At 42.6% G+C, this 14,131-nt stretch overlaps 1 protein-coding gene across 1 annotated transcript in view; it reads left to right on the top strand.

Moving 5' to 3' along the window:
- Window positions 1–14,131, top strand: part of PPIL2 (peptidylprolyl isomerase like 2) — a 114,796-nt gene that overhangs the window by 52,139 nt on the left and 48,526 nt on the right. The window contains exons 11-12 of the mRNA XM_048821949.2: window positions 511–586; window positions 4,940–5,046. Of these exons, the coding sequence (XP_048677906.1) occupies window positions 511–586; window positions 4,940–5,046 (183 nt within the window). The remainder of the gene's footprint in view (window positions 1–510; window positions 587–4,939; window positions 5,047–14,131) is intronic.

Below are 14,131 nucleotides of genomic sequence, written 5' to 3'. Positions count from 1 at the left end.
ATTTAAAAAAACACAAATGTATCTAATTACTGTTTATAAGACAGTCTTCACCACAGTCTATCTGAAGGCCTGGTGGGAATGAGAAGCTAAAACCGACAGTTAATTCATTCTAGCAGGGCACTTAGAAAAGTACTGGTATTTAAATCCATTGGAGAGCTTAGGGGTAAAATATTGGCTGCACTGAAGACAACGGAAAAAACCATCCATTTTATCCATGAGGCCAGGAATTTACCCGATGTGTAGATGGACTTCTGATCTCCTTTTAACAATTAATAGAACTGGAGTTGCTTTGACAGTAGCTGACTGATTGCTTCCATTATTCCCTCCAGCTGTATTATTATTATTTCTTATTAATTACTACGACTACTATTATATAGGTAGCTTGTTATTTCACTGTGTGTGTACGTACATCAAAATTAATTAGATGGATTTGAGGGCAGAGTGCAGGTGCATTTCTTTCCTCCAGTTTTTGTAATGTTAACTCTGCTGAATTTTTAATCTTTTGTACAGGCTCACTATTCTACAGGGACAGTAAGTGCTTCCTTCACATCCACTGCCATGGCCCCAGAAACAACACATGAAGCAGGTACTGTAGATACCGATCGTTAACAAAGTGTATTTTAATCAAATATACTGGTATAAAGTATGTTGTCCTGTATACATACTTTTGAGAGGACTGCAAGAATGCATTGTTAACTAGTCAGTATATGATGTCTTAGAATAGTATTGTACATGCAGCTATAGCCCTGGTTTCTTCCTTGAGTGCTTGCTCACGTCGATTCCATTCTAGGTGTGTGCGCGCCCACGCACACAGTCGTCAGAGATTTTTGCCTTAACGGTATCCATAGGGTCAGCCCTCTTGAGTGCTGCGCTCATGTGCTGATATATCAGGCGCCACTGGCCCTATGCCTTCTCAGCTCCTTCTTACTGCTCATGATGGTTGGTCGGAGCACCTCGTCTTCTGTTCTTAACAGCTGTTGTTATCTCCTTTGTAGATATAGTTTCTAGGTACTTAGTTAGCCATTAGTTTAAATGTTAGTCTTAGGTTAGTAGTTAGAGTCCCAGCTGGGACTTCTCCCTGGAGCAGGGCATGCACCTTTCTCCAGGCTTCAAACCATGCTCGTCATGCAAGAGGCTGATGCCTATTAGTGACCCCCGTGACAGCTGTTTGAAGTGCTTTGGGGAGTCCCATATAAAGGACAAGGGCAGGATCTGCAAGAACTTTCGCCCTAGAACCCAGTAGGAGCAGGATATCCAGTTGAGGGCCCTCCTCGTGGAGGCTGTGCTTCATCCTGCGTCGGAGCCCTCCCATTCGGAATCCACTCCTGGCACATCAGTATCGGTGCAGAGTGCGTTGCCGGTGCCTAAGAAGCGGCATAAGAAGAAGGGCTTCCCCGGCACCAGAGGGGAAGGTGGCTTTGGGCAAAGGACCTGTGTCGGGCCACATGCCTGCCCTGGAGCTTCACGGCAGTACTGCTGCGCTCAGACCCCCTAGCCCAGCCAGGGATCTGCCTCTGACTCCTGGGAGAAGCAGGGCATCCCGGCTCCTCCTAGGGCTTCATTGCTTGAAGCGGCCTCAGCGGCTAAAGACCCAGTAAGTCAGCTGCCTCTGCGCCAAGTGCTGGACTCAGCTAAGGACCCGCCGTCCAAGGGCAACCCAGTCATGGGACCGCCCCATAGGGAAGTGGAGCATCCTCGGACCGCAGGCATAAGTCCCCATCACCACAGCCGAGGACCCCGTTCCCACAACCTGGCCAGAAGACCCAGGTCCCTGATGCTATGCTATGCTATGCTCTCCCCCCCGAGGTATGGGACACCAGAATCGAGGCACCGGTCCCTGTACCATTGGTACTGGCAAGCCCCCTGTCAGAGATCGCCATGGTGCAGGTCGCTATCGCCTGGACGATCTCCCAAGCGTCAAGCCCCCACCAGTACGGGATTGCTCCCCATTGTGGCACTGGTCTCCATCTCCCTGGTACTGCTCGTAGGACAGGCACCGATCCTCACCCTCTTCTCACCAGTCACCAATGAGGGTCAGTCGGCAAACTCAAGCTTCCACTGCTCCAGCCTGGTCACCGGAGGGGCAAGGGTCCAAGTCGGAGCAGGAGTTCAGTCCCTCGCCAAGAAAAGGTGACTCACCACCGACCCACAAGACCGGCATGGCATCTGCGATAGCAGCGTGGCAGCAGGGACAGTGGCCTGCTCAATGGCCATACTGGAATCTTTGGGGCGTGCTGATGATGTTGGTCCCGTACTCCCACCATTCCTTCCTGGCTGCCTGGGACAAACCACCACCAGCACCGGAGTCGGAGCAGGGTGTAGAATCTGATGTGGGGGCAGCACAGCAGGCTCCTACGCCTAAGGAGCCATCCCTAGAGAGGGAAGGGGAACCTGCCCCTCCCCCTGCAGTGCAGTTGTCATCGTTGTCTCCAGAGGAAGCGGTGGCGGGCCCCTCCCAAACTGGCAGTCCCATCCACGACTTTAAGGAGCACCAGGCCCTCCTAAGAGGGTGGCTACTGATTTAAACCTGGAGATTGAGGAGTTGATGGAGGAGTCAGATGACCTTTTTAATGTCATATCCTCCACCATCCCTGCCCAGATCGTGCTGCCTGTCCACTCAGGGGTTCTTATGATTGCAAAATTGCTGTGGCAGACCCCCTCTGCCATTCCGCCCACTTCTAAGAAGGCGGAAAAGTAGTATTTTGTCCCTGTAAAGGGATTTGAATAGCTAAATACACACCCTCCAGCTGGGTCATTGGTTGTGTCCGCTGTTAATGAAAGGGACAGGTGAGTGGCATGCCGAAAAACAAAGATGCCAAGAGACTGGACTTATTTGGCAGAAAGATTTATTCTACAGCCATCCTGCAATTTCGGGTGTCTAACCACCAGGTCCTGTTAGTCAGATACAGTTTTAATCTGTGGGACTCCCTTAGTAAATTAAAGGAGGCTCTTCCACAGGACCAAGCCCAGGAGTTCGCCTATTCAGAAGAGAAAGGCAAAGTGATGGCGAAAGGTGCCCTCCAGATGGCCTGGGAGGCTACCGACTCGGCGGCCAGGGTTGTCACCTCTGCGGTGGTAGTGAGGCGCAGCTCTTGGTTACAGTCTTGTGGGTTATCCCAGGAGATGCAGACCACACTACAGGACCTCCCATTTGAAGGAGCAGGGCTCTTCTCCGAGCTCATGGACGCACGGCTGCACGGTTGACCTGTTCACGGCTGACTTCAGACTGTTGGGTGCTTGACATATCTTCGGGCTACAGCCTGCAGTTCTTGGCTGACCCTCCCTCCGACCCCCCCCTCCCCCATTCCTCTTCAGGGACCCTTCTCACAAGCAACTCCTCGCCCAGGAGGTAGACAACCTCAGAATGGGGGTAGTAGAGGAGGTCCCTCAGGAGAAGAGGGTTGAAAGGATTCTACTCAGATTATTTCCTAATCCCAAAAGCGAAATGGGGCCTCAGACCCAACTTGGACCTGCGACGCCTCAACAAGCACCTCAAAAAGTTGAAGTTCTGCATGGTTTCCCTGGCCTCCATCGTCTCCTCCCTGGATCCGGGAGACTAGTATGCCGCCCTTGTCTTGAAGGATGCATATTTCCATGTCTCCATTTTCCCTGGACACAGACAATTCCTCCATTTTGAGTTCCTCCATTTCCAATTCATGGCACTGCCCTTCGGACTCTCATAACCACCAAGAGTGTTCACAAAGTGCATAGCACTCAGGAGGGTGCCACAGCTGACCCCATGGGTACCCTAAGGCAAAAATCTCCGATGACTGTGCACATGGGCACGCACACACCTAGAACGGAATGGACATGAGCAACACATCTTGAACAATAGTTACGAAAAGGTAGGCAGCTGTTTTTTCCAGTGAGTTCAGTCCAAAATAATGTAGCAATTGTGAATTTAGTTTTAGCTCTGAATGGTAAGTATGTAGATATTGAACTAAAATTAATGAGGTATTTCATATGCCTATGGACCACAAAATGGGATGCATATATATGCAAGTTAGCAATGAAACTTGATCTCCTCTCATGTAAAACGTTTACTGTCTTTTGGCTTAAAAACCTCTTGGTATTGGTTAAAATTATATCTTAAAAAACTGCATGCTGTCTGGCAGCTTTTGACTTACTGCTATTCAAGGTTCTATTTCTTGCCAAAGATGCATTTTAAACAGTAATTCTTTCCTTTCGTCCTCTAGCTTAAACAAAAATGCACTCAATGTTTTAATTTCAGTGTTAAGTGACTTGGCAATTAGTGTTTAAAATGCAAGATAGAGCTCTTACTCTTGGGATTAAAGATTTCAGACTATCAAGTACACTTAGTTAAAGCCTGAAGCCAGTACTCTAACTGCATATTTACCAAAGTAATTTTCTTTACTTAGCGTGAATTCCTGTATCTTTCCCTAGTTTTATTTTCTATGCTTTGGAGACAGATTTGGGTATCTAGAAATATTGATAGAAATGGAGTTTCTTTGACACAAAAGAAATAAGTCTCTTGAAGTGAGCCTTTGGTTTGACTTTCCAGTAGTGACATGGCTCCATCAGTTCAGGTCTTCATATGTCAACAATTTGTGGTTGGCTGATGACTACCTGCATGGTTTCTAATTTGGCAAGAAGCAATTTGGTTTCAAAATAATACCCATAATTAGTAGATACTACTGGAAAATTACAGTGTGTAATATTCAGGGTTACCTGACGCTTAAAATACAGACCACATTGTTGGCTCTAGACAAGTTGTGGCTTTCTAGAATGAAAATTTTGTGGCGTAGGATGATTAATGTGAGATTGCCATCTGATGATTTGTACATTACCATATGTGAGGGCCCTAAGTCCATGGGGAGGATATCATCTAATAGGGATCTAGTGATTTGTTTGCAGATAGCTTCTAAAGGTTAATGAAGAAATTTCAAAAGTGCTAATTTTTACCTTTGCTTTGAGGCAGCTGCCATTGAGGAGGACGTTGTGCGATACCAGTATGTGAAGAAAAAAGGTTATGTACGACTGCACACTAATAAAGGAGACCTGAACTTGGAGTTGCACTGTGATATGGTACAGTATGCTACCTAGATTCAGTCTTGTAATGTAACTCTAGATTATGAATAGAACAGGGGTTGGAGCTCCGAATAGTGAAACAATGCAAGCAGTATATACTCAGTGATCTTTTTAACTTTTAAAATGTGAAATTCTAAGAGAATCTGAGACTCAAGAGGGTGAGAGCGGAAAGGAAAAGCAGTTCCTGATGGCATGAGCTGTGGAGGAGAAGGCTCTTGCATCGTTCGTGGCCCTTCAGAGTAACACAGGAGTAGAGATAGTCAGGGTCTTCGAAGTCAGCTAATGCAAGTCTATGGAGAAATTAGAAAATAATTAAAGCAAAATTAAAAATCAAACGGTAGAACGGAGATTCTCAAACTCTTTCATAGCATGGACTGCATCTTAATATAGAAATTATCTTATGGATATCTCCCTTCCTATTTGCAGTTGAACACGCCATCTCGACTTTAAGAAGGGAGGGGAGTCAAGAGACCTTGCTTATATTCTTGACTCTGCTGTTGACTTTGTCTGTGTGCTTTGGGCAAGACACTTAGCCTCTTTGTGCCTCAGCACTACCTGTTTGAAAAATGGTCATAATAATTATTGCCCATTTTTGTAAAGCACTTTGAGATCATCACATTAAAATGCCACATTAGTCCAAAGTATTGTTTCTATTATTAAATGTGATAAGCTGCACTAATGTAACATTGAAGTTGCATGGTTGAAATGATAAAACCAAGATATACAAAAGCGAAGGTTCCAATAGCACTGGTTACTCAGCTGTGTTATACATCCTGTCTTTATAGAGAATAGAGTTTGATAGAAATGGTAAGATATTACGCTATACATTTAATCAGATAACTAGTAAGTATGTGCAAAATGGACTAGGTAACATTGCCGTGCATTTCCAAACTGTGATTTTAATTGTGCAATCTCTGCTTTGTGTGAATAGCTTTTATAAAAGTTCTTCTCCTTTTTAAAAGAAAAAAGGAGAGAGAAGCAAAAGGAAAAATTCTAGAGCTGTTCAGAGTGTGAATTTTATAAGCTAATAGCTGCATATCTTCTCTCCAGCTTCACCAGCTGTGCTTGCAGACTTCTTGCTAAGCAGCTGTTTGGCTTGTAGAGCTTTCAAGTTTCACCAGCAGAGCTCGTGTTCTTAGAGCCAATGAGAAGAGTAAACTTGGGCCAAATTTTGCCAGGCTTTTGTTGAGTAATATCTTACATCACAAATAGTGCCATTGGAATCAATAGGTCTACACTCAATATCGGGCTCGACGACTCCACGTGAATGAGTTGGCAAAATCTAGCCCGTAGCTAGTTATGAATACATAGTGTATATATGTGTAAGTGTGAACCAGGAACATTAAGGAAATGTCCTGCATTACATGGTCAGTGCATAACTTTCTAATGCTTTAATGTCAGTCTTAAATTAATATTTGTGTATTACGGTAGTCCTTACAGGCCCTAACTGAGAGTTGGCACCTGACTGAGAGCTAGGCATTGTACAAATATATGAGCCCCAGTTATGCAAAGACTTGCACACATGTTTAACTTTATACACTGTGGGAATACCATCAGCTTCAATGGGACTGCTGAGGTGTAGAGTTACACACATTGCAGGACCATGACCATAATATGAGAGAGAGACTACTCCAAAGAGCGTATATAATCTAAACAGACAGGACAGACAAAGCGGGGATGGGAAAGAGAGGCGCAGAGAGGAGAGCATGACTTGCTCAGGGTTACCCAGCATGTGAGTGGCAGAACCAGGGACAGAACCCAGGTCTCCTAGACGAATGCCCTGTTCAGTGGGCTGTGCTGCCATCTTCCTTTATACCAAGTGGAAGCACTAATCCTCAATAGAGACAATACAGCTTTGCCAACCCCAGGCATTCAAAACTTTGAGTCAGATTCCAAAATGTCATGTGATTTTATAAAATAACTTCGGGGGTTTATTTACCTTCTGGGTGTCCAAGTCTCTACAGTTCACGTTTTCAGGCTTTTTTTTAACCTACAGCCAAGAGGGTAGAAATTCACTGTTTTAAAAAAATGAAAGCTGAGACAACCCTATATTTATCTGATTCCAGGACCCAGGATTATCAGAATCACAAATATAGCAAGACTCGTAGTAAAATTGGCAGAGTGTGACATCACTGAATATTTTCTGTACCAAGTTGCAAAAAGTAGCTTTCTCCCCAACCCCACTCCCTCCTCAGCTCTGTTTTTTAAAACAAACACAAACAATATTGTCTCGCTCTTCCAGAACTCAACTGAAGGGATTACACTCAAACTTTTTAAAAAATTTTTGATTTTTAGGCAGACACCAAACTTGGAAAATTTCAGCCCAAATGGTACTTTGGAAAGTTCTAAGCATGTGAATTAGGAGATTATAATGGGAAATATTTTTCGGGCTTACTCTAGACGTTGCTTCTGGTGACCACTATAACTGTAGAATAGTGATATTTAGCCAGTGACTCAGAAGCTTCAGGCAGCTATTGTGGAGTCCAAAAATATGACCAGAGCTTCCATTTCATTGCCTAGCAGGCAGTGTACAGGGCTGGAGACGTGGAAAATGAGAATGCAACAAATACACCAAGCTCCGTTTATCCTCCTTTCTGCCAAACAGTAGTGGTGATGAGTGAGAGATGCATCACCATGATGTGGGAAGCATCACAGCAGCATGTCACGCCATGATTAATCTATAGGTCTGTCACCCTGTTCAATGACAAAGGTGGCTTTCTTGCTCTTAAACATGGAATAGCACTATGTAGTGATGAAAAGCAGATGATGGCCATACAGCACTGTTTAGGGGCAGCAACAGAGTGAGCAGACTGTGTGTTGAATCGTTTATTTTGTCAGGTGTTACGAAACTGATTCCTATCTAATGCATGCTGAGCGAAGCCATTCCCATGTTGATCAATATGGTTCCTTAGAGCACTTGAGCAACCATTATGTCTCAGTCCTCAATAGTCTGTGTCTAGTTCCCTTTATAGCATTCCCAATATGGTGCCTAACATGTTTCTTTATTTTTCCATACATGTCTTTATGTATGTCCCTTTCAAGTCAGTGTTTTCTTATATGCATATTGCAAATGTGTACTGTTATGCACAGCCAAGCCTGATCAAACACTGGCCTATGACCATCTGTTTCTTTTATTTCTTTGCGTTGATTAAATATGTGCAGATTAAGCAACCTTTTGGCAGCGGAGAGACACTATGTAAAGCTATGCATGTATTAGTAAAATAGTAGTGAGCTAAATAGGAGACTAATTACTGCTCTGAGAACATAAAATATGTATATATTACACACTAAAATACAAGGTAAAAACTATTTAAGATTGCAAAGTCAAGCATTCAGAAGTTGGGAAATACCAAAATGAAGGTTTCCTGTGCTGCCTTAATTCATATGCATCATGACAGTCTTTAATTCTTCTTTGAGTGCTGGTCCCTGTACATATTCCACATGTGGGGTACTCATGCACACCAGGCACCTGAGTCCAGAAATTCTTCAAAACAGTGTCTATTGGCCACACCTTGCACACTAGCTTTCCTTGTGCTTCCAACTCAGGGTATAAGGGGTGGTACGGGTTGACGCCTCTCCCGTTCCTTCTTGTCGCTGCTTGGCCTGAGTTGGAATCGTGTCCACCTTCACTCCGTTGTATAACCTGCAAAAGAAAATATTTGTAAATTGTTATATATCTTAGCTTAGTAGTTAAAACTTATAGTTATCATAGAGTATTTCTTTCCCCACAGTTGGGGAGCCCCTCGCTGGCTCTGGGGCTATGTCTAGAGTCCTGGGATTCATGGATTGCATCTCCTACACTTGCTTCTTCTCTAGCTGTGATGAACATCAGCAGTGCCTGTACTGTTTGGGTGAGGTGCACATCTCTGCAAAGTGCAATATCTGTTGCTCCTTCCCACCCAGAACTTGAGAAGCCTGTCAGCTTAGCACAGAGGCTCAAAGTTGCTATAAAATACGTATTTGTTATCTCTCTGTAGGTAATACTGCAACACTGAAATTTCATTTTAAAATAATCCAGTGGGCTAGAGTTGAAGATTTCGAGGTAAAGGCCTCTTGCTGAAACAGCACATCTGCTGTTCTCTTATCTCCGAGATCATAAGATTAGCTGGTGTTGGGGTTCTTCTGACACACATGAAGTTTTTTAATTAGTTATTTTTGTGTCTTAAAACAATACGGTAATCCACATATACCAAAATGGTGTGCAAGTTGCTAATCAGTAAGATTGATGGTGATGAGATTCTGCCTGGCAGCATAAAGCTAACCAAGAAATGTTTTGTATTGATCCAAGTGAGGGAAATCAATATTGTATTGTGATTGAAATAATCACTTATGCTGTGATGGGCTTCAGAAACAGAGCGTGCAATAAGATTGGAATCCAAAATTTCCTGTGTGCATCTGAGATCGCTTGTCAAGATCTCTGTAAAACTTTACGTGGGTTCCGGAATGGCAAAGATGTTGTTTGACATATAACTTACTGAACTGAAGAAAAGCAGTAAAAAATATTTCTGGAGATAAGCTGACTTTTCTGTTGATTTTAAATGCCTTAAATGAGCAGAGATGCAATACTGTTCTCTTTACAGCATAAGGGCATTCCTGTTGCTTATTCTGTCACTATTTTCCTCCCTGTCTTTTTCATTCAGATACAGCATATTCCACTTTGTGGAGACACACTTAATCAGATGGTCACTTTTATTGGGACATGTGCCAGGGAGCTGAATTAGTCTAGGGATACTGTATTTCCAATAAATGCTGCTTAACTGGAACATTAATTCTACTTAGTGGAGATGCATTCGGCTACTGCACAGGATTTGCTAGTGTTTAACCAGGTGTTAAATTCTTAGCTTTGGTCTTACAATGTAAAAAATTGCTAACCAAAGATAATATGAAGAAATAAAGATGAAATGCAGTGGATTTCAGTATTATTCTTCTATTTTTGTTTAGTATAGGGTTTTTTTCTTGTGGTTGCTTCTTTAGTCAAGACAATAGACCAACAACCAGGGTGTCTCATTTAAAATGGATTCTATTGTATTGGTAATTATATCAATGCATGCATAATTACTAGATTGTGGAATAGTCTCCCAAGGGAAGTAGCAGAAGCCTCATCCCTGGAAATGTTTCAAATTAAATTGGAAAAAGAACTAGAAAAGCAGCAATGGATTGAGCCTGGGACTGAAAGCCAGGAGACCCTGAGTGCTTGGTTCTGACATTGACTTGCTACATGACTTAGGCAAAGTCACTTGGATCCAGATTTTTAAACAGTGATGTACTTTTTATCACTTCAATTTGCAGATGCGCATAAATGTGTGTATAATTTTGAGCCTCAAATCATTTACAGGCACAGTTTAGGCCACTTATATATTTTGGGATGCAGCCGTTCAAATAATCTAAACTACGAGGTCAAAAAGGGGGTCCTGTTTGAGAACGGGCTGAAAATCAGGCCTTTGGTTTCTGGATCTTCATCTTTAAAAAGGGATAAAAGTACCTGCCTCCCCCCTTACAGGTGTATGATGTTCAAGTATTTTTTATTGGGGATAGGGAAGTGTAAAGCACTTATATGCAAATTGCCATTAGTGCAAAGCCCAAACCAAAGGGACAGACTAGTTATCTACAGTAAAATTCCTTCCATCTCTAATTGCTCTGTTTCTGGGCAATTTCTCATATAAGCAAAGAATATGGAATGTGATTTAGTAGAAAAACACACAGTATTGGTCATTTAATAGTCATTCCTAGCTGTAGCCATTTTTGCAGGTTCATACTTTTTTTCAGTTTAGTTTTCTATTGTTAGGGAGGTTTGGAGATAACATAGAATAAAAGAGGGAGAGACTAATTTCATATCTCTCTCTTTCACCATGTAAATGGATTTTAGGCTCTTGCTGGAGCCTAGCAGCTCTGCTTAATGATGACATCTTGACTATCTGAAGAGGAGCCATTATTCTGCAAACACTGATCTTTAGCTCTTTTGGTACCATCTGACCCATCAAATATGCCTGAGTGCTTGGCTCTGATACTGACTTGTGGTGTGACCGTGACCAAGTCACTTGGGTCCAGATTTTTAAACAGTGATGTACCTTTTGTCACTTCAGTTTGCAGATGCACATGAAAATGTGTGTGTAATTTTGAGCTTCAAATTATTTGTAATTTAGCTCTTTTTCTTGTAAATCTTCTATCCACTAGAGATGGACCATTTCGAAGATCAGATGCTCAGACACTTCTCATCCATTTCCAGTAGAAAAGAAGAGATTTGTTTTAAAATTTCTTTGACCTTGTTGCATGATCATGCTCTCCAATTCCTCTGGAATCTAATTTTTATTCTAGCTGATTTCAGTAACCATGATACCCATTTTCTGTGTCTCAGCTTCATCACTTTGCGCTCTCTGGTAAATGTCTTGTTGATGTCAGAGTATCCTGCCTAGCTTGTAATATTGTTGCAATGGCTAAATAGAATGCTGCCCAAGGGGGCTATAAATGACTTATTTCTCATTTCTATACCTGTGTTGTTGTTAACCGATAAAACATCTTAGGGTAAAAGCAACTACAGCTTGCAGTTTTTAAGCTTTAAACAAAAAAAAAAAAAATCCTGTCAGCCCTCAGGTATAAAAGCAATTAGAGGAAACATTTGCTAGTAGGCTGTGTTGATTTCAGAAGTGGAATGTTCCCTCCAGAGTGCTATGTTGGCCGATAAATCAACCTGCCCTTCTTCGTGATGAGGGAATCTCGTAACTTTCCATAGTTCTTTGATAAACTGTATTTCCCAAATGGTTTCTTCCTCCTTTTGAAGTAAGTTGGATGCTAATGTGTAAAATGCTTTGAACTTTGTGAATATAGTATACATGATTGGGGTTGGAGGAGGAGAATGATCTTCTCAACAAATATTATTGGCAAACTGTTCATTTAGCTGCTGTAACTTGTTCTGTGCGTCACAATAGGGTTGCTGTTGCATGTTGTTTGTGCAGCTTTGTTTTGCTCCTCCTAAATCTGGAACTGACAGGAATAGTGGAGGGGCCCTTCCCATCTCTGGGGGCCATAGCTGTCCCCCGTAAGGGGCTGATCTCCCGTTACTTCAAAGGGATTGTCCTTCTCTCCCTTTTTTAAAGGGAGGTATTTAATTCTACGCTGGGGCAGAGAGATGCACTCAGGCCAATCCTTTTTTCCTCATGTACGCATCCTGGTGGGATGGTCTATTTGAGCTCTGGATGTCTGTTTCGGGTCTCCTGGTATGCTTTGGTTTTCAGTGGTCACCTGTTGGAATTGCAAACGAACTTTCCCATCCTGCAGATATGCACGTTCAGTCAGGATTTTTTGCGTTCCCCAGAGCACCTGACAAGCTTCTGTTGGGTTGATCACTGTTTATATTTGTGTATGTTCTATGCTTCAGTTTTGTGGGGCAGGTGTGCTAAGATAGAAGGGGTCACTCAGTGATCCCCAGTCCGGAGAACAGGGCTGAGACCTGCAATGGTGAGCATGACAAAACTGTTCCCCTTCAATGTTGTGTTCTGCTGGAGGCATCCCTTGCTTGGGTCTTGAGTCCTCTGATGAGGACACGTTGATTTGGAGTTATTGGCTATTACCAGAGCCTTATGGCTTCAATTGGAAGTGAATGCTAAGGTAGCTTCCCCTTCTAAGGTGGAGTCTGTATGGCCAGTGATTGGACTGCAGTATCGCCAAGAAACTGCCTGAAGAGCTGTTATGCTCTAAATCTTTTCACTTACTGATGCTTGCTCAAATAGTTGAAGAAAGTTGTGGCTGACATTTAAACCATACCAAATGTGTGCTGTGTCTGATTTGCTGTCTCTGTCAGTATCAGTAACATTTTACAGAGCACACAGCACAGTGGAGTAGTATCTTAGAGCTACTCAAACTCCTAATGATCACATGACTTGTGCATTTGTTTCTTTAACACAGCAAATAAAAGTTAGAACAGAAGGAAACACTGACTGTAGTAGGAACAAATTCTCTGCTTCTGGAGAGCTAGTGAGTAAAACTGACAAATTTTAGGTTAGCGAATTAGATGCCCTGTTTACCTTAGATTGTGTTTATCTAAACTAATCAATCGCTGTTTTACTCTCGAGTGACAGACAAAACTGGGCTATGAATTGTTCTACAGATGCCTGCTGTAAACTGTGCTTGCTACTTAGTCATTTTAGATCATATTCCTTAATGGTAGCACTTTGAAGAAATGTTTTTGAAAAGTGAAATTTAGCTGTCAACTGAAATTCTGATTTATTTTTAAAAAAAAATGCTTTTAGCAAGTGCTAAATAGCAATTTAAAATAACAGGTTTTTTGTGTGATGAGAGAATGTTAGTTCTGCTGTTGTTTTTAAAGAGCTACTGTAGCTGTAAGTAGCCAAATTAGGTAACTGCTTGATACAGTTTCGTTACCTAAGATGCTTTCTTTTTGTTTGAATCTCCATGTATCACTGTGAGCCTGGTGAAATGCTCTACTTTAGGACGCCCTGTCTGATGTTTTCCCCTTGCATATGTCATCTCACCTCATTGGAACGTCACTGTTCTCATCATTTTAGTCAGTATGTTGACCTCAAGGCATCTGCCCACTGTGTGTGATTGGATTGATAAGATTTTGGAGAGACCACCATGTAATTTACCTGAACCGTAAGCCCTGCCTCATTCCTATTTAAAAAACAAAACATGGAGCTGTCATTCTTCTCTGTCACCATAGCCAATCTGTTTATCACAGCACTGAATAGGATGAGAAGGCTTGCAGGCTGTGGTGAATAGATGTATTTAAAAACCCACCTATCCTATAGGACATCCCATGGTGAGTTCCACTGAGTAACGCTGAGTTCCTGTCAGAGACAGTACTCCCTGCAGCAGAGAGAGAGCATTAAGATTCAAGGGCTACGCAGAGGAGCAGCTACAGTAAACATGTCTGATCTTCAGAGAGTAGTGGGGACAGTGGGAGGGAGAGCCCAGTTTAGACATTCCCAGTCACCCCATTATGTTTCTTGTAAAGAAGTGATGCAGGAGAATAACCTTGGTGAAATACTTCATGGGCAGAAATGCCTTAACTAAATAAAACCTCCAAAAGCAAAACAAAATCTGCCTTGTATTTAAAAAAAAAAAA

The sequence above is a fragment of the Caretta caretta genome, chromosome 15 (genome assembly GCF_965140235.1).
Source record: "Caretta caretta isolate rCarCar2 chromosome 15, rCarCar1.hap1, whole genome shotgun sequence".
In the NCBI taxonomy this organism is placed as follows: Eukaryota; Metazoa; Chordata; order Testudines; family Cheloniidae; genus Caretta; species Caretta caretta.
Note: the sequence above shows the minus strand (reverse complement) of the source record. Positions and strands in the feature narration are given on the sequence as shown.